Raw genomic sequence first — 25,906 nt, 5'->3', positions numbered from 1 at the left:
TAATCCTCACGCTTGGCAGGCCTCCAACCCGCAGTTTAAAACTAAAGCCGTGTGGTGACGGCAGAGTAGAATACATTTGTCATCAACCCCTACTCTTCCCACGGGTGTCGTAAGAGGCGACATAGGGACTACACATCAAATAGAGAACGGGCAGCAGCGCTCTCTGAAAAAAAATTATAACTAAAGAAAACCCTTACCTTGGCCGGTGGTGAACTATAGAAGGCTCGTCGAACAGCGCCCAGACTCGGGGATTGAGCCTCTGCCAGACGCCTAGCTCTCCCGCCAGATACGCCTCCTCATAACCGAAGAGCCTGGCGATCTCAACCTCCGAGGGTGTGATGGGCGATCAGTAGAAATCAGTAAGATCGCCATCGCCATCGTGCACGCGGGCTGCACGCTTTGGTCGAACCTTAGGTCCACCATACACGGACAGCTAGAAGCAGCTAGTGTCTGACAGCTACAGTATTCTATGTGAACCCATACACGGAACTGCTTGAGCAGTCACGACAGCTTCTGTAGTTTGCTATGCAGTCGCATCTTGAAGCTGTCATTACTAACTACTTCAAGCTGTCCGTGTGACAGGCCAGTCAAAGTTTTACCTTGGCTGGTGGTGAACTAGAAGGCTCGTCGAAAAGCGCCCAGACTCGGGGCTTGAGCCTCTGCCAGACGCCCAACTCTCCGGCCAGGTACGCCTCCTCGTAACCGAAGAGCCTTGCGATCTCATCCTCCGAGGGCTTCTCGCTGTCGATGTCCAACTTGTCCAGGATGGCCAGGGTATTCTGAGGACAAAAGAATTAATTCAATGACATGAGAAATAAGAGATTAGGAGGGATAAAATCCGACCCAATCAGGTTTATATCACAAGAGGAAGGGTTATTTCATTGTCAATATTGAAACATAGTTTAAATAATATACTCGTAATCTACATAGAAATACCTATTCTTCTTCTTGTCGTGTCGACAACAAACCTATACAGTGTCAGCCCGAAAGCATTGTCAGTAGCATTCATTAAATTTTCCTGCCAGCTGTCGTGTGTTGTGCGTGGACAAGCAAGGCACGACATCATGACGTGCTTCATCGACTATACATAGATAGATATTTAGAATATTGTTAAATAGGTAACTTGAAAAAATGAAAATGCTTATGCTTGGTTTCGATTAATTATCCGATATTTTTATAAGTAGCTTGGTCAACATTACTCCTGTAATTGCTTTTTGGGTACCTTAACATTTTATCGCTTGTAAATTCACATAATCCCAAAATTTGTACCCTTTCAAGGAGACCCTGAGACTTGACTTGAAAAAATAACCCCTTTCACCAATATATTTCACAAACAGGTCCCTAAATAGGATAATTAAAAATTTCATAACAGTACGATAGAAATGGTATCCGCTTCAAAAACTGCAAGCCCAACTGTCCATTTTGAATTATTGTTAAACACTCATTCAATTTGCCGTCCGTCTATCTGAACATCCCAAAGTGTTCCCACTTGTAATTCTTGGCGGGTGGCAAGCGTGTGGCTAGAATGCTGATGGATGAAATACCAGCAGGAAGAATGCGGGGTGAACTATCTATGATATATTTGACCTATTCTAGCCTCGTTTAATTAGAGCCAGTTTCCAAATATCTTATCCTATTTTGGGGTGGAAAACGCAGCGTAGGACGTGGATTTAACCATGAATGGGTAAACTAAGGTCCTACAAGGTGGACCGACGACATCATAAAGGTAGTAGGAAGGCGCTGGACGCAGGCCGCTACCAACCGGGCAACATGGAAAGCATTGGGGGAGGCCTATGTTCAGCAGTGGATGTCCTATGGTTCAGATGATGATGATGATTTTGGGGTGTATCGGTCAATGAAACTTTCTTTTAAATAATAATAAATAGTTTATTTTTAAACCATGACACACAACCACAACAACTGGTAACAACATATCAGTATGAGGACGAAGGAGTAAGCTCTGCTGATCTGCTGAAAAAGCGTAAAATCCAGCTCCTTTAAATTCAGTTAGGTATTTCTGTAATTTCTTAGGATGAGTTGCACCACCTAACTTTGACCGTAACTTTAACGATAACCGGTGTTTTAGTTACATGGGTTTTGACAGATTTTTGACATTTGTCAAAGTTAAAGTATGATGGTGCGACCCAGCCTTAGAAAGACGTGTTTTTAATCTTAAGTTTAAATTATGGTAAAGCTCACGCGAAAAGGCTGGCAGTTTGGTACTGAGACTAAACATTTCTCAAACTTCTAAGATCCTCAGATTAATGCAAGAATCATAAAAAGTTGAGGGTATTAATTTAGTCAGCCTAATTAGTTAGCAAGATTTATAAAGTCTTAGGCTGAGTTGCACCACCTAACTTTGACCGTAACTATAACGATAACAGGTGGTTTTTGTATGAAGTTTGACAGATTTTGACGTTTGTCAAAGTTAAAGTAAGATGGTGCAACCCAGCCTAAAAATATCGCCTTTTCACTTACGTTGTTATTATTTTGTGTAGTAAGTATATCCAACTCGGCCTCTAACATAAAAAAGCATTTCTTTAGAACCAGTCGTCGATGTTGATCATGTATCTAAAGAGCACAAAGCGGGCACCAGACCAACGGGACTATTGTTCATTTCGTCGAATAAAAATAAAAATTCTGACAAAAGACGTTTCAAGAGATCCTCTCAAAGAGAATAATAGACAAAGTTTTGCAATTAATGCGTCCTAACGTTTTTGCTTAAACAAAAATACTCCATCTGAATTTTCTTTTGAAGTACCTCCATGATTTTTAAGATGTTTCAGAAATATATTTGTGGGTACTTCTCATTTACACTCAAATTTGTTGGTCACACAATAATAGTTCATAAACGGTATAAGTTAGAACAATAACTTTGAAATCAGATGATAAAATATCTATTTAGCTACATACCAAATAAATTTTATCGTAATAGAAGCAAAAATAATATGAAAAAATGACATGAAACGATAAAAAACGGGGTCATTTTTCGCGTTCTCATCGTGTCACACCTTCGGTTGCAATCAAACATTTGGTTACTGCATTCACAATTTTCATTCAATTTGTGTGTAGTAAAATCATCGTAATTAAATATACTTTCCACACAATAGTCAAAAAAATATCTTCTTATAATTATTTTGAATTGAGAAAGCGAAATACGTTGGTCACACGATTTTAGGTACCTAAAATTTTGAGTAATAATACAAGATTGCCGTTAAACCGAACACCAGCAACCAATCACAGCGTTCTATTCGGTTAACGTCAGTCGCGCTTCGACCATTGGGGAGGTGAGATAGGTCGATCGTCGCTCCGCGAAAAAAATACGTAACTTTTTGTGATTATCCATAGACATACCGTCGCTTGCTTGAACAATATTTTCTACCTCTAAAATTTAAACAATTTAATTGAAACTTTGCCATTGAAAACTTAACATGTTAGACTTATTTGTGTAGTATTCAACTTGAACCGTTAAATTCAAATTTAAGGATAATTCATAAAAAACTAAAATTTTCGTCACCTTCGTGGCATCACCTTCGTGGTGTTTTATACACGAAGGTGATTTTAGGCCACGAAAGTGATTTCTTGCTTTGGCCACCAGTGCAGAATGCCACCAGTGTCACCCTTAAAACCAATTGCGTAGAATCTTGTAACTTAGTAGGTGACGTAATCGGTAAAATTTTATCTTGTATCTAAGTAGGTACCCATTTATATTATGTTATTGCTATTTATCTATGAAAATAAGACAAAATATGTTTTATAAACACTTAAGAGTCATTTAGAGTAGTAAAGTTTGAAAAAATTATTGCTGTGAAGTACAGAATCACTTTCGTGGCATCAAAAAATTCAAAACGTTAAAGCTTCCAAACGAGACTCACTATTTGACTGATTTACTGAGAATACAATCTTCACATCAAGCGCTACAATTTTTGTTTACAAAAAGTTGAAATAAGTTAGAAATAAAATTCGCCACGAAGGTGACGATGAGAACCGTGGCGATGAGAAATACCCTTGTATTGCTATTTAAAATTGTGAGCAGTATTGTGAGCATTTTCGCAGAATAATATTGCTTCGTATCGTACCTACTTATTATGAATATTGTTTTCAATCGCAAATGTGAATAAATTGCCTTTAGTCTTTTCAATAACGTTCTCACTGCTGCTAGACTTTAATGTTATGTAGCTGCTCATTTCTTGTTAAACTGTAAGAGTTGGCGCACACCGTTGATTTTTCGTCGGCCGATAGTTTAGTCGGGCAGTTGATCAGTATGGGCATGTATGGGAGTGCGCACACTACGCCGATTCGATTTGGCCGATTCTTCATACAAATTAAAATCAGGCACAATTATCGGCCAACTAAAATTCAACGGTGTGCGCCTACTCTTATGTATGAAAAAGTTTATTTCTTAGGGCTAGATGGCGGTGTAAAATGCCTAAGGATATTTATTTATCAAAATATTAATAAATGGAAAGATTTGCTTAATGTTTGTAATGAATTAACTCAAAAAACTACTGGACTGATTTTGAAAATTATCTCACCATTAATTTAAATTTTATTCCTAAGTAACTGTTTTCTCCATAGCACACCATTTACGTGAAAAAACCCGTGGGCAGGAGCTGTTTATTATAAATTTAGTTTCCAGTTTCGGCCTTGTATAATTACTGTACATGTTTACTCATTATAAATAAGTCTAGACCGTATATAAATTTAAATGTACAAGTGTTATTTCAAACTTGTACAGAATGTTTAGAGCGGAGAGCTTTTAGACGCACTTAGCGAGAAACTTAGACGTGAAGCATTGGATGTGTTCCATTATTTAATGCTGAAGTTCAATAAGCTTGATGGAACTAGAACGAGTATTATGTGACTTTGCCTTGACTTTCATACAGGTCTATTCATGTTGTACAAATTCTGTTTTGGAAGAAAATGTTGCAATAATTATTAGCAGCTTTTTCAGTGTTTTAAGCATTAAAAGGTAACAGCAGAGTTACTTTCGCATTTATATTACTAAAGATCTTAAAACTTCACAATAATTTTAGTTTCTACAGTGTGTTTGGGATAGGGCTAGCGATAATTTAAGTCGATGTTGTGATGTCAATTTTATCGACAAAAATGCCCCCATATTATGTAGGCCCACCCCTTCCTCTTGGAATGGGGGGGGGGGGTTATTTTTTTTTATGTCACTTCATAAAAACTGTTTGTATTTCATATGTGTTAAATTATCACTGGCCCTATCCCAAACACAGTTTGTAGCTGGTTTTATACCAAAATAATCATTTTTTAACATAATATTAAAAGTAAAAAGCAACCTTACTAAAAATGAAAAGACTATGAAGTATAAGAATACTATAATCTAAGAAGATGTACCATCGCCAACAGTGTTAACTATCCATTGCCTGTCATGTCGTCTCGTTCTATCGCAAATAATCACCTTTCGATGAGAGCGGGAGCAAAAATGGAAATGGTTAGTTAACAGTGTGGCCGTGTGTACAAGTTACTTGTTGGTATCGTTATTACGATATACGTATTTTATACATAACATTTATCTAGCCTTGCTCAATGTCTCCTTTAAATGAATTATTTTAATCGTTTCAATCTACACAAAGTAATTTGTGAGAGTGATAAAAACGTAACAAACTTAGGCTGTTCGCTCAACGAGGTATTGCCACAGTACATGGTAACAGTAAGTTAACGTTGATTGCCGTGTAGCCAGTGGCTATTTTGTAAGTGTTGGAAAGACAGTGAGAGGCATTGAGGTGTTTCCAGCGATCTTCACCAGATTATTGTCCTGTTAATTCGAAGACCTGTCTACGTTACAATTTCCGGTTCGTGGTTACTAACACTAGTAGATATGTTTGTTATGTGTTATGATAAAATGAAAATGAAAAATGAAAAAAACATTTTTTCAGTATCTTTTAAGTTAACATAATTGTTGCAAGTGGCTGGGGTCTCCTTTTAAGTATAATACCTGTGTTAGGAGGCCCCGCTCTTTCTTAAAGTTATAAAGATACATAATTATGTTAAACAAGCCACAAAAACTCACAAGTACGTATTACTAGTACTAGAATAACGCTAGATATCATTATAGTTTTGGTTACATTCAATTGTTATATTTGTTAAAACTAAAAATTATTTTTACAAATCTATCGCAGCATATTATCTAACGCAGCATTTTTTTTAATTAAACGAGGCGGTACTTTCTCTGACAATTATTAGAGACATAAATTACTGTTTCTTGTTACTGTGGCGTTACGCCAGCCTCCATTACCCTTGTAATGTTTCCCGCGTCGTTTCACACCTCGCATGCACGAGAAATGTTTTACGGAACATTGTAATTTTTCTAGTTTACTTTTTATAAGAGTGGACGTGAACTCTTAGGCTGGGTTGCACCATCTTATTTTAACTTTGACAAACGTCAAAAATCTGTCAAACTCCATACAAAAAACACTGATTCACTGGCCTACAGCCATTTTGGTGCCGGGGATTTAAGACCTGATTTTAAGTATGTCTTGCATGGCAATATCAAAAATGTAATCAGTTTTTCTCTATCAGCTCTAGTTCCCGAGATAACTAAAAAAACAATTTTCACAATAAATATGTATTTTTATTAGCATTAAACATCAAGAAATTGTCTTTTGAGTGATTTTTTCGAATGAAACTTACTTGGGCAATCTCGCATGATTCTCAACAGTAGTCGGTCATCATATGAGCGTCCCATCTTCCTTGGTAACTATTTTCCTTTGTTTTTATGTCTTGGTGAAAACGTTTTCCTTGTTGTTCGCTTAGTACTCCTAAATTTTGTTGGAATTGATATAGTTTACTGTTAAAATAGTGTAATTTTATACCTATATAACAGCCTAAATCTTTGAATTGAACCAGCACATCCTATACTAATTCTACATAGTTGTCAGCCTTATGCTTTCCCAGGAAATTTTGTACAAATGCTACAAAAGATTTCCACGCAAACCATTCCGCATCGTTCATAGAAATCTTAAATTTAGTGGAGTCTTTTATTAATACAGTTATTTGAAGTCCATCAAATATACCTGCTTTTAGTTTTTCAGTACTTATACTTGGAAATTTCTGTTAAATTAACTGGAATATTGGCCATTTTCTCCATATCATAGGCACTCCAAGCTTCAAAAACTTACGTGTGCCTTTCTAGTATCTTTGCAGATGTTCAACGCACATTATACATACAATTTGAGGCACCTACACCTTACCTTTGTATTGAATTTCAATACCGAAGTAAGCAAAATACAAAAAATTCGCCATGTTTTTGATAGTTTCACGCTGATATCTCAGTAGTATTCACCACAAACTTATCAAAATTAATCAGGATCGTTAACACAACATCTAGACGTACTATCCATAGCTAAATAGTAACATAAAGTTTATCGATGTTATTGTAATAATGACTATTTGCGAACAAGACGGGAAAAAAACTAAAATGAGGGTAGTCGACAAACTAGAGCTGATGAGTTGAAATGAAGTATGTCAATATATTGTAGATTACCTATATTATCGATCGTATATACAAAAAGAGCTGCACCAAAAAAAATTTTTTTTTTGCAGGCCTGTGTTATCGTTATAGTTACGGTCAAAGTTAGATGGTGCAACTCAGCCTTAAAAGTACAAAGGTGTACAGAGTGCAAACTCGTTGCGTAAGCATATGAAAAACAAACTCAGGTAGAGTAGGAATTAATTTTGTACTAAGAAGCGCTATGTCGGTTACTTTGGTTCTCCTGCGAATCTCCTCATTTCTGATTCGATCACGCAGGGAAACTCCGAGCATAGCCCGCTCCATCGCCCTTTGGGTGACCTTGAGCCTTCTTATGAGGCCCATAGTAAGCGACCACGTCTCAGATCCGTATACCATCACTGGCAACACACATTGGTCGAATACTTTTAAACTTTTGGAAGACGTAGCGTGGGCAGGCCTCCTACTAGGTGGACCGACGATCTGGTAAAGGTCGCGGGAAGAGCCTGGATGCGGGCAGCGCAGGACAACGGTCCTGAACGCATTGTGGAAAACCTTGGGGGAGGCCTTTGTCCAGCAGTGGACGTCATTTGGCTGAAATGAAAGAAGCGCATCTCAATGAGATTTTTTAATAACTGATAAAGATGTATTTTGTATTTTGATTATATTGAAAAAAAAAACAAAAAATTACCGAAGTTACAATCACAAACTGAAAAGTGATTAGGGCGTTTTAACAAAAGAAAAAAGACCCGAGAGACAGAACCCATAAAGAAAACCGAAGTAGGATTACCTTAATTATGGTAAAAGGTTTTGAATGTATACGAACTTTTATTGTAAATTAGAACTTAACTTTTCAACTTTCATAATAACCACTGAAATATTACCTTTATTTACAATAAACAGATTTTTTTTTTAAACTAAGGCAAACTTAACTCTAAACAAAATAAAAATATAAACTTATATTACTCAAAAATAAAAGTGTGTCCGTGAGGCAAAGAGGCGAGAATGCTGGCTGCATTTCCTCGCTGAATGGCAATACTAAGCCTTTGTGCAAGGAAAGAGCCAGCATTTAGATTTTCCGAAATTTTAATTAATTTAGGGGAAATGGTCCGAAACAGTAATTTACAGTGTCTTTCTTCCTTAGCCGCTTTTGATCTGGCATTGTGTGGGAATCTTCAGTGCCAATTAAATATTAGTAAGCGTACATTACTTCTGATGACCGTCATCTATTAAAGTAGGGTTTGAGTGGGTCATAATTATTTTTAACGTGAAAATGGATAGTCAGAAAACAATCGTTTTACTAAATTAAGATAGCTTTCTCTAATTTCAAAAGTATTTTTGTCACTTAATATTTCTTTAATTTGGAAAGAAATTGATAAAAACTCTTTAAAGTGGGTAAAATATACGGGCACTTAATGGCATATAGAGTCTGGACTTTTTCCTCCACTTGTCTCAGCCCATACTAGGAGTGGATTTAACCATGAATGGGTAAACTAATCTTGTCAATTCAAATTAGTCAAGCAGGCATTTTGTAGGCAAATATTTACCGGTAAATTACTCGAAATTAACTCACAAATGTTTCTAAAGGGATAATGACGACGGGGGTAACCATTTATCTTTATTATAACGTCCTTTTTAACCATGGCCATCCCATTCAACCCCATGGGGTATCCTGCCTACGTCAAATCTGCCCAGCATTATCTAATCGCCCAAAGCCATTCATGAAAAGTTCCCAAGCTTAATCATTTTGGGTAGGTTTTCCCCATTAGGTTAGGAGAATGGAGGTTTGAAACACGACCATGATAGTGTTTTCTACTCACAAGAGAGCGTAGATAAGTAATGTGAGTCTGGGAGCAGGGGATGTGGACGAATGCTTGAACTAATCGCCGATAACGCCCTACGTTAAAAAATCATAGCTCGCCGGTGACGGGTATTCATTAGGAAGGTTAGTAGGCCTATACCGTTCTGGCAGAGGGTCTTACTTTTTTTTTATGTGACAGGAGGCAAACGAGCAGATGGATCACTTGATGGTAAGTGATTACCGTCGCCTATAGACACCCGCAGACCCAGAGGCGTTACAGGTGCGTTGCCGGCCTTTAAGGTGAAGATACGCTCTCCTCCTGAAAGCTTGCAGGTCGTATCCGTCCGGAAACACCGCAGACGACAGTCCATTCCACAGTTTGTTGTACGGGGCAGGAAGTTTCTAGAGAAACGTAATTTTGTGGACTGCCAACCATCGTAACCCACGAGCTGCATAATATGCGGCTGGTAGGTATTCAAATATATCAGGTGACACCAGTGCATTGACATACGTGGTCCTTACCAATAATTTTTACGAAAGTTTTGACCGAAAGTGACAAGTTCGCGTTCTCGTTTGAATTAAAAGGCACAAAAAGGCGAATGATAGAACAAAATAATTAAAATGTTTAGTAAGTAGTTTTTCGGAGCTAGATTCGAGAGAATAGTTACATCTTAGAATTTTGGTTATTGGTGTCAAATACATTTTATGTATGTCTGTATAAGCCACGACAAATGATTGGCAAACTTAACCCGGCGTCAATGACGCTGGGTCATATTGACCCGAGGCATTTTCAAACGTTCATAATTTTTTTTTGCGTCCATTTTGTGGTTCGACCGTTCGTATAGCTGGAGATACAACCTCCCTTAGTCCATTCCGTTAGTTAACTCAGTGTGACTCCGCTTGCGTAGCGAGATACACAGGCTTCAAATTAAAACGGGTCATTATGACCCGGCGTCATCGGTGGCGCGGTGATAATGTGGCTTACATTTATTCGCTTATTTTGTGATTAGTGCTAGCTTATGTTGTTCTTTTTAAAGTTTTAGTCAAAATGTCTTTGTTAAATGACCCAGCAAGAATGAAGCGCTGCTAGAAGAGTCGGATTCCGAGATTGAAGAATTTCAGGCTGTAATAGCCAGAACTTAGAAATGGCAACGAATGTGAAAAAGACGCAAGTAATGTGGACTCAGTCTTCGGATAATCTCAACCTTGCATTAGTACGACGCCGGCAAGTCCGTCATGCCACATTTACATGCCCAGACCATTCGAATACATACTGCACCAGTTGCAGCAGTTCCATGGCTCTGAATGATGAAGTAGAAGACTGATCTCATTGTATCTGCATATAAGAAGTTGATTTTATCTCTTTTTCACTATATAACATTGTTGATTCATATAAATACTAAAAATCTTTACCAAAAACAAAAAACATAGACTCGTTGTGTTTTTATACATGATTTTTTCATGTTTTGTTTAAAAATTAATAAAAAATTGATTTATATTATGTATTAGTTTTATTTTTGTTTAATTAGCTCAGTAAAGAACCCTATAAACATAGACAGTAATTAAAATTAAGATTACTTGTACCATTTCCTGAAAAATGATCGATGAAGTATGGGTCAATATGACCCGGGGTCATCGTCTTTGCAATTATTTTCACGTCATTGGCGCCGGGTTAATAATATCCATAAAAAGATTACACCTAGTAGAGTAAAACGAAAGCTAGAACTTCCTAGAAATAGTAAGTAAAGGTAAGGCAAGTTATAGTAACTCAAATCGCCTGTGGCGCTATAGTTAATCAACGCCTTAACACGACTGATCAAAGGGCCTCCGCACGTATTATAGAATAGTTGTTATTAGGGCGAAGGTAGTATCGATATTTTTGTCGGTGAATGGTGATTACATTCTTGGAACAAAATAATAATTTGGCTTTCTTTTCTTTAATACAGTGGGCAGTCACTGTATTAATCTTTATTATTTTAATTTAAACGTCAAATGACTGAACTATTTTTGATTTATCGAATATCGAAACTGTGCACTCTTCCCACTGTCAAAGTAATATTAAAATATGGACCGACTCATCGAACCCAATATTTATTATTGTACAGAAGTAAATTGAAGTATTCTTGATGAAATCTACTGTTTTGTGGCATTGGTGACATATTTTTTTTTAATTAATTAATTCAAGACCCCAAAACAAAAATGTAGTTAGAGAATTTTAGATATCGATAAGTTTCACAGCTACAACACTAAAATGCCTGGTCGTCCATTAGCGAACATATTTCGGGGTCCGTGTTAAAAGCGAGGGCCAGTGTAGGTAATCTTATAGGTAACTTAATTTGTAATATCTTTACTTTCATTATCTTTTGGACAAAGGATATACATAAATAAATAGCGCCCTTAACCTTTTGTATGCTGGTTTTTTATCTACAACTAGCTTTCCGCCCGCGGCTTCGCCCGCGTGTAATTTTGGAAATCTTTATTGCGCGCGTCCCTGTTTCAAAAACCGGGATAAAAACTATCCTATGTCCTTTATCGGGACTCAAACTATCTCTATGCCAAATTTCATCAAAATCAGTTCAGTGGTTTAGGCGTGAAAGCAAGACAGATAGACAGAGTTACTTTCGCATTTATACTCGTAATATTAGTATAGGTAGTATAGATAAGGCAGCTCTTGGCTTGCATCTCATCAGCTGGGCTAGGATGCGCACCGTGACAAAATCTTATCGATGATTTCAGACGTCAAATGTATGGGCTTATCGCGTAAAATCGATAAAATGCGTGATAAACGCTTATCGCGGCGCGCATTCTAGGCCTACTGATGGAAAGTGATGATTAGGACGACTCCTCAGCCACAGAGGAACTGTGTGCCTAACATTAGTTTACGTTAGGTGAGCTCGCTAGCGAATACGTCAAAAAATTATATGAAGATTTTATTTCTTGAAAGTAGCCACTAGGGGCGCTGCACAATATGTCATACATTTAAATGTCATTTTTTTACGCAGTCGCTAGCGAGCACACCTAACGTAAACTCATGGTAGGCACACTGACTATCTTGCCTCAAACTCTAGGAACACAACAATGCTGTTAACAATGTTATTATGGCGACAGACTTAGGTAAGATGGTGGTAGCTAGCCAGGCGGACTTAGAACAAGCCCTACCACTAACAAAACCGATCAGAAAAGTCTGCCCCCAATGGGAATCGAACCCGGGACCTCTGGGTCTGAAGCAAATGGTCTTACCACTAGACCACAGAGGCATGATTATCATACAAATATTTGCCCCCGGCGGGGTTCAAATCTGTAACACGTAGCTGTGATTAGAGTACAGTAAGGCTGAGTTGCACCACCTAAATTTAACGGTAACTATGACGATAACCGGTGCTTTTGTATGGAGTTTGACAGATTTTTGACGTTTGTCAAAGTTAAAGTAACATGGTGCAATTCAGCCTAATTAAACTACCCGTCTGGGCGACAGGCATGACAAGTGGGAGTAATGAAAACGAAATACGTAGTCATTTGCTTTATGAATAATACATTGTTTTCAGTAACTAGACGCGGGAGCCTTTGTTGCCTAATTGCTGTTTTCTATATAAATAAATATATACCGTGCTCACAGACTATAACGAGACAGTCTGCTACTAGACACAAGTATTATATTATGTACTAGATAAAAGTGATTTTGACTGGACCTGATTGGTCAAAAACACTTTTGACTGATTTTTGCAGTAAAAGTGATTTTGACCAATTATGAGTTTTGACTATAACACAAATAAAATATAACCTATAAATATAAACCTACCGTGCTTACGAGTATACTACGAGCCTGTTATACTACGAGCCTGTTTGCTACGAGACGCATAATAGTCGTATTGATAGAGTGGTGTAATTGCATAGTGTAGAGTTTCGTAGCATCTCGCCGCTTCGCGTAGCTTCTCGTAGCGTTTCGTAGTATCTCGTCGCATCGCGTAGCGTCTAGTAGCGTATGTCACTGATTGAGTAACATAATGTAGTGTATTTACTAACCGAAAAAACACAATGGCTGAGTTGCACCACGAAACTTTGACCGAAACTATAACGATAACCGAGGATTTTTGTATGAAGTTTGACAGATTTTTGACGTTTGTTACAGTCAAAGTAATATGGTGCAACCGAGCCAATGACTGTTAGGCTGAGTTGCACCACCCGACTTTGACCGTAACTATTACGATAACCGGTGGTTTTTGTATGGTTTGACAGATTTTGACGTTTGTCAAAGTTAAAGTTGGATGGTACAACCCAGCCTTAGTATTTTAGCTTACACTAACTAACGGTCCTAGGACAGTATAAAAAAAGAAGAAAAAGATATAGTTTGCATCACAAAAGATAAATAAGTATAACCAAATATTTTGATCTTAAACTATTTGTCTAAAATAGTAGCTCTGTAGGTATGTACTACTTGAGATTATGAAATCTACTCAAGGAGGTAAAAGTGGAGATTTTCGAGTCTAGCGATCGCCTATTACATATAAGTGCACCTCGTTTTTCGTACTACAATCTCGATTCCGTAAAGTCACAAATCGGACGGTCAAACCACTGCTCGAGTGAGTTATGAACGGTTCCAAGCTGCTCTCAGAATTCAAAATGAACCCGTGCCAAATGAAAAACGTTCTGACCAAGTTATAGTGTGCTAAATTATAGGCTTTTCAAATTGAAATGTAGCTGTACAACCAGCTAAGTAAGTTGAGGTGAAAATAAAAATTTTGTTAGTCCGGTATTTTTACTAATAATACGAAAAAGAAGTATTGAAATTTTTCGGATAAAAAAATGACACCATCAGGAGTGAATAATGACTAGATATCAAATAAACCGGATTAGGAACGGATTAGGAAGCTGAAATGGCAATGGGCAGGGCATAGGTATACTCGTAGTACGCAAAACTGATGGCCGATGGTGCAGCAAGGTTCTGGAATGTAGGCCACGCACCGTAAAACACAGCATGGGACTTCCACCCGGTATCCTTCCGTTTGGCCAAATTACTTTTCGCCAAATTTCACTTCGCAAACAACTTATCGCCAAAGTTTCATTTCCCAAATGAACTTTTAGCAACTGTACTTTTGGCAACTAATTCATTTGGTCAAATTATCATTTGGCAATATTTTACTTGGCAAATGTTTATATAGCAAATGTTTTATTTCGCCAAATATTATATCCCAAATAATTTGTTTGGTCAAATTGACACTTTACATACTTACCCACCGTTACCCACAAATCAAAGCATATGGCACATGATCGTGGTTTCACAAGAATTTTGTGTAAAACAAAGAGATTGCAGAAAATAGTATGATTGCAGAAAGTAGGTATTGCAGAAAATAGTAGGTTAGGTTAGGTTAGAACAGTGACCCTTAACGCGCGAAGGCGAGCGAAGCGTGCCGCGGCAGCGGCCGCCGAGCGCTAGAATCACCTCTATTGTTAATTAATCATTTGGAAAATAATGAAATATGAAAATTAATCCCACTAAACAAAATAATAACCACAAACTAATTTTTATTCCATGCACCAATCAAATTGTTTTGTAAATAGTTTATCGTGAAATATTTTTGCCAAATGAAACATTTGGCAAAACATACATTGCCAAACAATAATTTGCTAAACAATAATATGCCAAAAACGACATTTGCGAATTAAAAGTTTGCAATAAGTTGTTTTGCCAAGTGAGAATTTGCCAAATGAAAATTTGCCATACGTTGTTTGCGATGTGATAATTTGGGAAACGTTTTTTGGCCAAACATTAGTAATCCCTATATTCAACAGTGGACGTCCTGTGGCTGAAATGATGATGAACAAATAAACCTACATCATTATTTTAATAATTTATTTTTTTCTTTCTGTTTCAGGTCATGCGTTCATCAGGAGATCCCGGGTAAGTCAATTCTATTTTTTTTAACATTACGCTCTAATGTCTCTAATGAATACACGCTCATAATAAACGCTCGTAACTATTCAAAATTTAATTGATGTGAGAGTGAGTGGTTCACGTGAAATTGTAATTTAGTTATTATATTAATTAATTAATTTCTAGGAATACTAACAAATAAATATAGCTTTCCCGCTTTTGTATTGGTGAAACATTGATAATTTGATATTTCACAGAAATATGAAATTGAATTTGTGACGAGTGTGTTAATAGTTATATTTCCCTTTGACGATATTGCGCAATAATTGACATTTGTATTTGATTATTTCTTCTCGTAATCGCATTGGACCGCTTTAGTTGTGAAGCTGTTTGCTTTTATTTATTGACATTATAAGGTATCAGCTGTAGTAATAAATTTTTCCCAGAATTACCGTTCGTACGAACTAATGATATAGTGCAAATAGGTGACAAGATTGGGTGACAAATTGTACAATAACTTATTGAAACTGTGGAAACCCTACTTCCTAATACATAGATATAAATGAACAGGAGTAAGGATAAAGAAGAGAAGTTAACCATGCTTTTATGTTGAACACAATAAAGATACTTAAGGCTGATAATCCCGTGACATAATTAAGGCTGAATTTATTGGCGTCCCACAAAAGCGGCAAAAAGCCTGCAAACTAAATTAACCCTTTGGACCCTGAAAGGTTTGCGGTGGAAGGACTCATAGTTAAGTGACGGAAATTATTGGGTCTCCGACACTTAAGTGACAGGTTTTTATACAGAAGAAACACTCTAATAGTATTATTCTTTCAATGTGCTTAATGCATGGCTTAGAGCGTCACGTACAGGAGTATAAAGGCAAACCCTAACGCGGGTTCGAATACCACTAGAGACAAATTTTAGTGTGATGAACATGAAAGTGTAGGTACACTGTGGCTAATGCCGGTTGAAGGACAAAACTAAGAAAAACCATTAAATTTTAGAAAAAAATCTGCCAAAGTCAAGAGGGAAGTTTCCTTCTTCCAGGTGCGCGACGCCAATTCGATTTTGCGCCAATTCGAAAGACGTCGATTTTGAGCTAGCCTATGTAAATTATTTGTCAGCATTTTAGTTTTACATAATTATATTTTCTAGTCAATGAATCAGGAATAATAAATCAATATAAATAATATATTTTTATCCCCTCATAGATTCTATCATTATCTAGCCAGAAAAATCATTAAAATCCGTCAGGGATTAAGCTGTGATATCGGTAAAGACTCACAGCACAACAAAAACAGCTACGTCACTTGTGTTGTAACAGTTTAAAAATTATCAGCGATAACAATCAAACTTCTAAGTTTGCCTTAATTAATTACAGAGGATCGTGCTTCTGCAGTGGATATTAGATGACCTCATGATAATGATGACGTCGATATTAAATGGACCCATTAGCGGCATAGATGGACAAAGCTGGATGAACCATTGCTACGTTGATGGATACTAAATCTTCTTCTTCTCTCTCGTTTATCTATCTCGCTCTTGACAGATAGGCTATGATCACATGGAAGCGTCCACGTCGATGATAGATGCGGACAGAGCTCTCTGCATCTCTGTATTTTAGTAGAGCTGATGACCCAAAAAACTGGCTGTACTACTCGTGCTTTGTCTCTGACCAGTTCTATAATGGAATAGTGGTGCGGACGTGATACGCACACAGAATGATGATTAACTACCTGATGATGATGGTGATATTAAGTGCAACTGATCACACATTGATGGACGAAGCTGGATAAACCAAACACCCTTGCCGCGGCTAGAATTGCAACCACTTGCATTTTGTTAAAACTGGCTGTTCAATTGGTGCTATGTCCCTGGCCAGTCCAGTAATCCTCAGTAATAGAATGTGATCCTTTGTTTGCGCGTGACGTGCGATTACGTTGCGCTCGCCCGCTAATAATGGAATAGTGGTGCGGACGTGATACGCACACCGATACATTATGTACTCTACAGTGTACATAGATACAGTAGAATATGCATTACTCAGACAGTCTTTTGTAATATCTCCAATATCCACGAAGTAGGGTTTTTTTTCTTCACATGCGATTTCACAAACATTAATATTTTTGACTTAGGTCTCTTTTCACTCAAGGTGCTTTTATCCGCTAATAATGTAATAGTGGCGCGGACGTGATACGCACATCGATACATTATGTTCTTCACAGTGTACATAGATACAGTAGGATATGCTTCAATAAACAAATAGTCTACAACACTATCTCCAATAGCCACTATTTTCAAATGCGATTTCCCAAAAATCACTATTTTTGACTTAGATCCCTTTTCACTGGAGGTTTCATTAAACAAACAGCCTATTGCCCTATTTTTAATAACCACGAATCAGATTTTTTTTAGTTCAAATATGATTTCACAAAAACAACTGTTTTCGACTTAGATCCCTTTTCACTGAAGATTTTCAATGAACCCGCTACCTCACATCATGGTAGTCTGGTACGCGAACCACTTGGTATGATGGGTGACAGACTGACAGTAAATGATAAAGCAATAAGTCACTAAATGATAATTATAATTATATTGACCCTATCCGAAATTGATCCTCTGTCTTCTCATGCCAAAGCAATTCACTTGTGCAGTCTACAAGGAATCTCTTTTTTTTTCAGCTTAACATAGATAGGAGCTAGTATCTAATAGCCCAAATTATACGTCAAGATTTATCATTAAAATACACAGATAATTCACTATTGTTGTCTATAGAAATTGCCAAATCATCCACGATGCCGTCAACAATTCAAAACTTTATCCAAACTTCGTAGATCTATCCCTTAGTCCATTCAGGCCGGGTCCTAAAATAATAATTTCCTAAAGGCTCAGCCCAAAATCATTTTGATTACAGATCACAAACTTTGGAAAATTCTAGTCATGGTGCAAATTAAGCAAAGTTTGACACAAAGGGAATCCAAGTTGAAACAATATAGGGTTGTTCTAGAATGTCATTTTGACGAAAAACAAAAGAGATATTTATCTTATGACGTCAAAATAATCTTCCGAGAGCTGGGCGATAAATATGCCGGATACAAATTGGCATAATCACTATGGCATCTTATCTCGTTGAAATACATTCTATTTTGCAACAAAAATATAAGTAGTCTAATGTGCTGTCGACTGTACTTCATATAGCATCATTCATATTAGAGCAACTTAACAAAATTGTCAGAAAAGATGCCAGCAGTAGGGCCAGTTAATAATGAACTTGCTTGTTTACAATTTGCTAATTACTTGATTGGTAAAGCCTAGACCATAGTTACCATACACTAATGCAGATAGTACCCTTGGTTGGATAAGGAAGAGTAACTTCAGAAAGGTATGCTTCCTCTCCTGCTAACAGGACAAGTTGGTAGGAACATAAATAGGATAAATGAACTCCCAGACTCGGGATTTTTTTAAGACAGACCACTTTAGTTCTTCAGAAACTTTTAGCGGAACTTTGATTGACCCAATTTCGAAGCACTTAGTCAAAGTTATATCTAAATTCGATTTAAAGTTTAGAAAGAATGGAGAATCTTCCTACCTTATTTTAGATGAATGACAGCTATAGTTATTAAAGTTGAAAATAATAAAAAAAATACATAAAGCCTACGTTAACGCAACGTCATAAACTCTTAAGTCTGTAGGAACTGAACGTTACGCAACTACAAAATAACATTTAAATGTTTACCATAAATCAACAGAATCCAAAGGGCCAGTATTACTGGTTCTTGATATAGTTACATCTCGAAGTATCTGTCAGATAGAAAATCGCTTCACGCACGATATTTTTAAGCGTCCACTATTTTTCAGAGCTAGTGCACAAGTTAATCCAATTTGTTCGACACAAGCACTGCGGCGGGTGCTCTGAAGCATATTCAATGGTATCAGACACAGTATAGCATAGATAAAAGAGTAATAGCAAACTCTTGGCAAAAGACCAAAACCTTATAAAAGACCAAAAGATCTTTTGCTGGAATAGAAGGTCACCTTTTTTGTCAGTACCATTTGTATGGCAAGGTATAATGGACTTGCTAAGCGTTTCGATAACTTTTTTATAATGCAAACAGCCAGGGACTGGAATTCGCTGCCTACTGCTAGCTGTCTTTCCCAAAAACTATAATCTGGACCTTTTTAAAACTTACAGGGCAGGTAGGTACCATCCTAGACTGCACCTCACTCAACTTCAGGTGTGATTGCAGCCAAATACCTGCCTCAAAAATTATTAAAAAGAAAAATTGGGACATGAATGTAATAAGTGCACTGAAAAAGTTCACACGCTTTTTGTTTGAAGTTTAGTTACTATTTTCAATATTTTTTACTGTGCTGAGATGGAAAACCTTCCAAATGAGTCTAGAATGTTTGTATTTTTACAAAATTGACATTTGTTTTTGGTATGGACTGTATAGACGTTGCTTCAAGACAAAAGATTTCAACGCATTTTTGTCAATTTCTTTTGTCTGAGATACCTACTCATATTATTTAAATGGAAAATCTCTTAATATTTATTTTATGCTAATATTTTTCTTTCAGTTTTTATTTAATTGAATTCATGAAGAAAGTACTTACAAAAGAAAATGCTGTCAAGTAAGTTACATTATTTTACAAAGAACCACTTAGAAATCTACCATCAAGTATTTTGTTTTTTTACTAGCTTTGTATGATGTAATGTAATAAATGGAGTACCTACTTACTTGATTTTAACTTTGTTCTTGTTTGATTTTAACATAAATAGGTTTCAGGTCAAAAAAACAGCTTACAAAGCGTAGTAGAGGATGGTTTAAATGCTTATTATTTTTCTTTGTATTTCACTATCTTTTACCACGACAACTAGCAGACATTATTAAAATTAGCATTGAATAAGGCTGATCAATATTATTCGAAGTGACAATTAAACTCAATCCCATCTAGTATTTATTACAGCCAATTGTAACAAAACTTTAGGACCGAAAGTTAATCCAATATCTGTCGCCGGTAGAGTGATGTGCGGTTCGAATCCCGGGAGGGCCATATTTATGGCCAGCTCGGGAACCGCAGGCAGTGTGAACGGGTCGTATTACTTATTTTCAGCGTGAAAAGCTTTAAAACGAAAAATGAAAAAGCAGGGGAAAAGAAATAACATTTTGTAGCGTAGATAATTTAAGGCTTTTGGTACGTTGATATATGTATCTCAAATTCAAATTCTTGATTAGTATGTAGGTCCTTTTTAGGGCACATAATATGCACGTTTCAAATATACATACATAGCTTGCCCCACCACTACTTCAGGACAATTATATCGGCTGGTGTTGAGAAAGCATGAAATTCTGTTTTTTTAAATACAATGTTCATATTTAAAAGTAAATGGAAAAATACAGAATATAAAGAATAAGAAAATTGGCACTTAGAAACATCAAAAAAACAATTAACTGCTCAATTAGAAACATTAATTACACTGTAACGTAGGTTTACGAAAAAAAATGTAATTTACGGACGGTAAATGTAAGTTTAAAAAGCGGGACTTATTAACTAATATTAGGGTTTGACTAGGCGAAAATACTTTATTTGAAAATACAACGCAGTCCTCAGAAAGGAACCCTCAGTAGGTAGGTAGGTAGGTTGTATATTATGAAAAGAAAGTAAGATAAGATAAGATAAGATAATTTATTTATTTGCTTAAAACATGGTATACATAATTAAATATCGGTGTTACATGTTGAAATGTGCTCATGTTCTGCTTCATCAAAGAATGCATGCAAATATTTTATAGACAGTAGTTGGAATCTAATTAATTAATACAAAAAGTTAATAATAATGTCTCAGTTACAATAATGTCAGAATTCAATTTAAGTCAATTCATTTCAATTTACAATAATGTCAACAAAATATTAATAATCAGCTTAGCACAAATGTTATGTCCCAAAGTAGTCAAGTCAAAGTTAAGTAAACTAAGCAAGTTAACAGTAAGAAGATGGGTTACATCTCAGTTAGGCAATCTACTAATATTAGTCCCCAAAAAAATTTATAACAAAGGAGACAATAAATTCTCTTATGAGTAAAATACAAGTACCTACAAGTGATCAAACTACTATCGCAAAACCTCCAAAAAATATTTTTGCACATTATTAAAAATTAAAATGTTATTTACAGGATATATTTTATGAGTCCTTCACAAAACCAGTATATTTTCGTCCCAACTGGAACCCGAATGAAGAAATAGGTTTTTACTCCGAGGAAATTGAAAACTTACGAAAAGGTCAACAAATCGATTCTGTTTTATGCCGAAATGATGGAAGGCGTAAAATTTACGCATCTTTCGTATATGATTATTTTCTAAAGTGGACGTTCTAGGAAACTTCTATATTTTCTGTATATGTATATTTTACTTTTTCCCTGACGCGATAAATAAAATTTCCGGACCTTTCCCACAAATCTTTATCGCTAAATAATATAATATTTTTTTATTAAATACATACTTATTTTGTCTATTTTAAAACACAAATCAGTATCATATAATTTCAGAGTAGTAAAGCTTGAGTATTTAGAATTTGAATATGTTTTAAAATTAGTTTTCCAGTAATATTCCGCCTACTCTATTCTCAGTTTGAACCTAAGGTTAGCTGGAGGAGAATGCCGAATGGCACTAAGTTCCCCTTATGTACTGTAATTCATGTGCTTATAAGTTTTAACACTAATAAAAAACATTAATCAGCTCTAGTTTATGGTTTGTCCCTGTACTTAAGTGTTTTACGGACATTACTTTTAATTTTATTTTAATTGAAAATTGAGTAAGCGAGCAACCTAAACTATTGGCATTAAGAGACCAATCTTTCATCAATTTGAATTAATGAATAGAAAAGTATTAAACTCGGCGTTATAGCGCTATCTATAGAATCATCTGGCCAAGTGGAAGTCTTCAACAATTCACTGAGATCCTAAACTTCTGAATAATTTCTACACGAGTTTAACTTTCCCCTGGGACTAAATGATTATACTGGAGACTAAGATATAAGTATAATTTGGCTACAAAGGAGTTGGTTAACTGGAATGGAAACCAAAACCTGTAACTACAATCTTGAAAGTGTTTTCGTAGAAACTACGAGTAAATCCATAACTTTTCTCTGAAGCCTTGTTCTTGGCAGAATTTATTGAAGTAAGATATAGATTTCACTGACTTGGAAAACGATAGACAAGTTTCAAAACATTACTGTGTGCTTACCATGAGTTTACGTTAGGTGTGCTCGCTAGCGAAAACGTAAAAAAAATCTATGAAGATTTTATTTCTTGAAAGTAGCCGCTAGGGGCGCTGCACAATTATGTCATACATTTCATGACATTTTTTACGCAGTCTAAGCACACTGTAAGTACCAGAAGCTTTTACGAATTTGTATACCTACTTATAAGTAAATTATATAGCTTTCTGAAAGAAACGTCCAAACTTAAATTTCCAGATATGCTCCAGTCCAGTTATAAAAGAACTTCAGTGCTAAAACCAAATTGAACAAAAATATAATTTACATTCGCAAAACTTTTTCGTTGTTTGACCATCTGTTGCTTTGCTTTCGGCTTCAGGTCCATTGTATGAGCGATAAGAGGAAACCTTGTTTCAATAAATGAATACATAACTCAACAACGATAGGATTATCCAGACAATGTTAACCCAATAAATAGTGAGAATCGAGTAGCTGAGAGTGCTGAGAGAGGATTTTCAGTACTCTTTCTAGAGAGGATCGACTCATGAGCCGATCGGTAGCAGAAACAATGTTACTTAGACATATTGCCGGATTAGCTAGTTTAAACAGTAGTAAACTGGGACGTGTAGATTTGTAGAAGTGCTTTTTGAAAGCCTATTTGCAAAAATAAATGAGTTTTATGAGTTTTTTTATGAGTACAAACTGTTGTAGAACTACCCATTCATAAATTCAAAGCACATATTAAAAGTACCTTAATGAAAAAGGGCTACTATAAAGTCGATGATTATTTAAAAGATAAAAATGTTTGGGATACGTTACTGCCTAGCTCGCATAAATATTTATAACTTTGTACATTTTAAAGCATGTAAGTAAACCTTTGAAAAAGAGGCTGACAATAGTGACTGAGTTTCTTGCGCTGCTTCTTCTCAGCACTGGCCCATTTATTGTCCTGAAGCAGTGGTAGGGTTAATACTGGGACGTGTAAAAGTGCTTTTTTTAAGCCTATTTACAGAAATAAATTAGTTTTATGAGTTTTTTTTATGAGTAAGCGTATAGCGTAGGTACTGATGGCCGTTGGGGCAGTTGAGTTCCTAATTATTAAACCTGAAAGTAAACGGTGGACTTAAAATCTGTTACAGATGAGATGATGTTTCTGAAACCAACTCCTTGTAACTGTTCGTTCTAGAAGTCCATGACAACCTACGATCTTATGTAGTCATCTTACTGAATTTGTAATATTAGAAAAGTGCTTGATAACTCAAATGGGAAGGGCTGAGTTGCACCACCTAACTTTGACCGAAACTAGAACGATAACCGGTGCTTTTTGTATGAAGTTTGACAGAGTTTTGACGTTTGTTAAAGTCAAAGTAAGATGGTGCAACTCAGCCTAATTGTAACGGTAAACGTATTTTTTAAGAAGCAAATGGCTCCAAATACATTTTTAATAAAATCAAGTGGCAGTGGGCGGGGCACATAGCTCGTAGAGACGATGGCCGTTGGGGCAGGAAAGTTCTCGAGTGGCGACCACGGGCTGGAAGACGTAGCGTGGGCAGGCCTCCTACTAGGTGGAGCGACGATCTGGTAAAGGTCGCGGGAAGAGCCTGGATGCGGGCAGCGCAGGACCGTTCATTGTGGAAAACCTTGGGGGAGGCCTTTGTCCAGCAGTGGACGTTATTTGGCTGAAACGAACGAACGAACGAACATTTTAACTACATTAATGTAACTATTAACTGCATTAACGTATTTCTCGCTGTCGCTTACATCACACGCCACCAAGTTGACCCAGCAATGAAACTGATCCCTTGCTAATTGAACGATTTACGACAGAATAAAGTGCGATTTTGCGCCCCCAGCCCTGAAGGGTTATTAGCAAACGAAATAAATTGCCCAAAAGGCTGACAACCTGTTACTGTGGAAGTTTTTATCGATAGTTTTCACGATAAACCAGAAGGGGGTTATAAAACGCGTAAATGGTATAGAGAAAAAAGTACCTATAGTAAATTGGACTGACAACTAAATTGGACTACTTAATCTTCGCAAAACTTAGGGATAGTATGGCGATACGTAATTAAATTAATTGTTAAAGCAAAAATGTAATTGCTTAAGGCTAAGGCTGGGTTGCACCATCCTACTTTAACCTTGACAAACGTCAAAAATCTGTCAAAAACACCGGTTATCGTCATAGTTACGGTCAAAGTTGGATGGTGCAACTCAGCCTTAGTGCTACGATTAGCGTAATATGAGAGTGGTCCAACTCAGTTGCCAGTCTATTATACCTACTATACTTTCCCCTAATTTCCTTTTTTGTTTTACAGAAAAATAAACTTTCTTTTAAATAAAAGACGTCTACTGTTGTACAAAGGCTTTCCCCAAGGATTTCCACAATGACCTTCCTTTCGCTGCTTGCATCAAAAGAAAATGAAATTACCTATAGATTTGAATTTGATAACAGATATTAAACGTCGAACTTAAATGAGGCTTTAAGGAGCCATCAAAACTATTTAAATAAAAACTTAAAGTTTTAATCAGTGACTCATAAAGCTACCTCTTGAAAGTTTCTATAGCTTTAAAATAACTGCACTTATTATTATACTAGCTTTCCGCCCGCGGCTTCGCCCGCGTGGAATTTTGTCTGTCACAGAAAAACTTTATCGCGCGCGTCCCTGTTTCAAATACCGGGATAAAAACTATCCTATGTTCTTTCCCGGGACTCAAACTATCTCTATGCCAAATTTCATCAAAATCGGTTGCGAGGTTTAAGCGGGAAAGCGTAACAGACAGACAGACAGACAGACAGACAGACAGACAGAGTTACTTTCGCATTTATAATATTAGTTGGGATTAACTTGCTCTAACTGTTTTATATGACAGTAAAATATCTAAAGTCATAAAGACTTCTAATTTCCTGCAGCCAGTTTCTCATTTTCCCATTTCATCCATCAAACTCTAGTGCTACGTCATTAAAGATTTAATACCTGTTTTGCATAAATGATATTGAACGACTGACTATTAACCCTTCAAGCGCCGTCAATCGAGACAATAGAAATCAATATTATTACTCGGTCTTATACGACCGCTTGGGGTTTACGAGTGTTTACAAGAACAAAGTTCGTAAAACTACCAATAGATGGCGCTGTGCTTAGTTAGCTCTCGCAAGTGAAGTATTCGGAGGGCCCTTTATTTAGTAAAATCTGTTTGTATGAAATCGACTATCTTTGGAACAATATACCGTTGTTTGCGAAGTTGGCTTTTATTTAGCCTAGCATTCCCTCGACTGGACCTGGGGTGTGTACAGATGGGTTAAACTTTTTCACTTTAGGCCACCAGAAGACCTATGTATTTGAGAAACGCTACTCTTTATCGATAGATATAATTGAAAACACTATTTTTAATATCATTGCCTCAATTCAATTCCATCAATTTGCCAAAAGATGAGACAAATTGGCCAAGAAAGTTTCTTAATTCATTTTTCGTTTAAAAGGTGTAAAAAAAGCAACAAATAATTTTTAGAAAGGAGTATTTGTAAAGAAAGG

At 36.4% G+C, this 25,906-nt stretch overlaps 1 protein-coding gene across 1 annotated transcript in view; it reads right to left on the bottom strand.

Annotated features, from left to right (window-relative positions):
• Nucleotides 1-25,906, bottom strand: part of LOC114357645 (potassium voltage-gated channel protein Shaw-like) — a gene marked incomplete at its 5' end in the record, with an annotated part of 159,940 nt that overhangs the window by 60,453 nt on the left and 73,581 nt on the right. The window contains one exon of the mRNA XM_028311361.1: nt 600-779. Within this exon, the coding sequence (XP_028167162.1) occupies nt 600-779 (180 nt within the window). The remainder of the gene's footprint in view (nt 1-599; nt 780-25,906) is intronic.

This window comes from Ostrinia furnacalis, unplaced genomic scaffold (genome assembly GCF_004193835.3).
Source record: "Ostrinia furnacalis isolate ACB-3 unplaced genomic scaffold, ASM419383v2 OfSCF3313, whole genome shotgun sequence".
Taxonomy (NCBI): domain Eukaryota; kingdom Metazoa; phylum Arthropoda; class Insecta; order Lepidoptera; family Crambidae; genus Ostrinia; species Ostrinia furnacalis.
The sequence above is the reverse complement of the archived record's forward strand: the minus strand, read 5'-3'. Positions and strand labels throughout refer to the sequence as shown.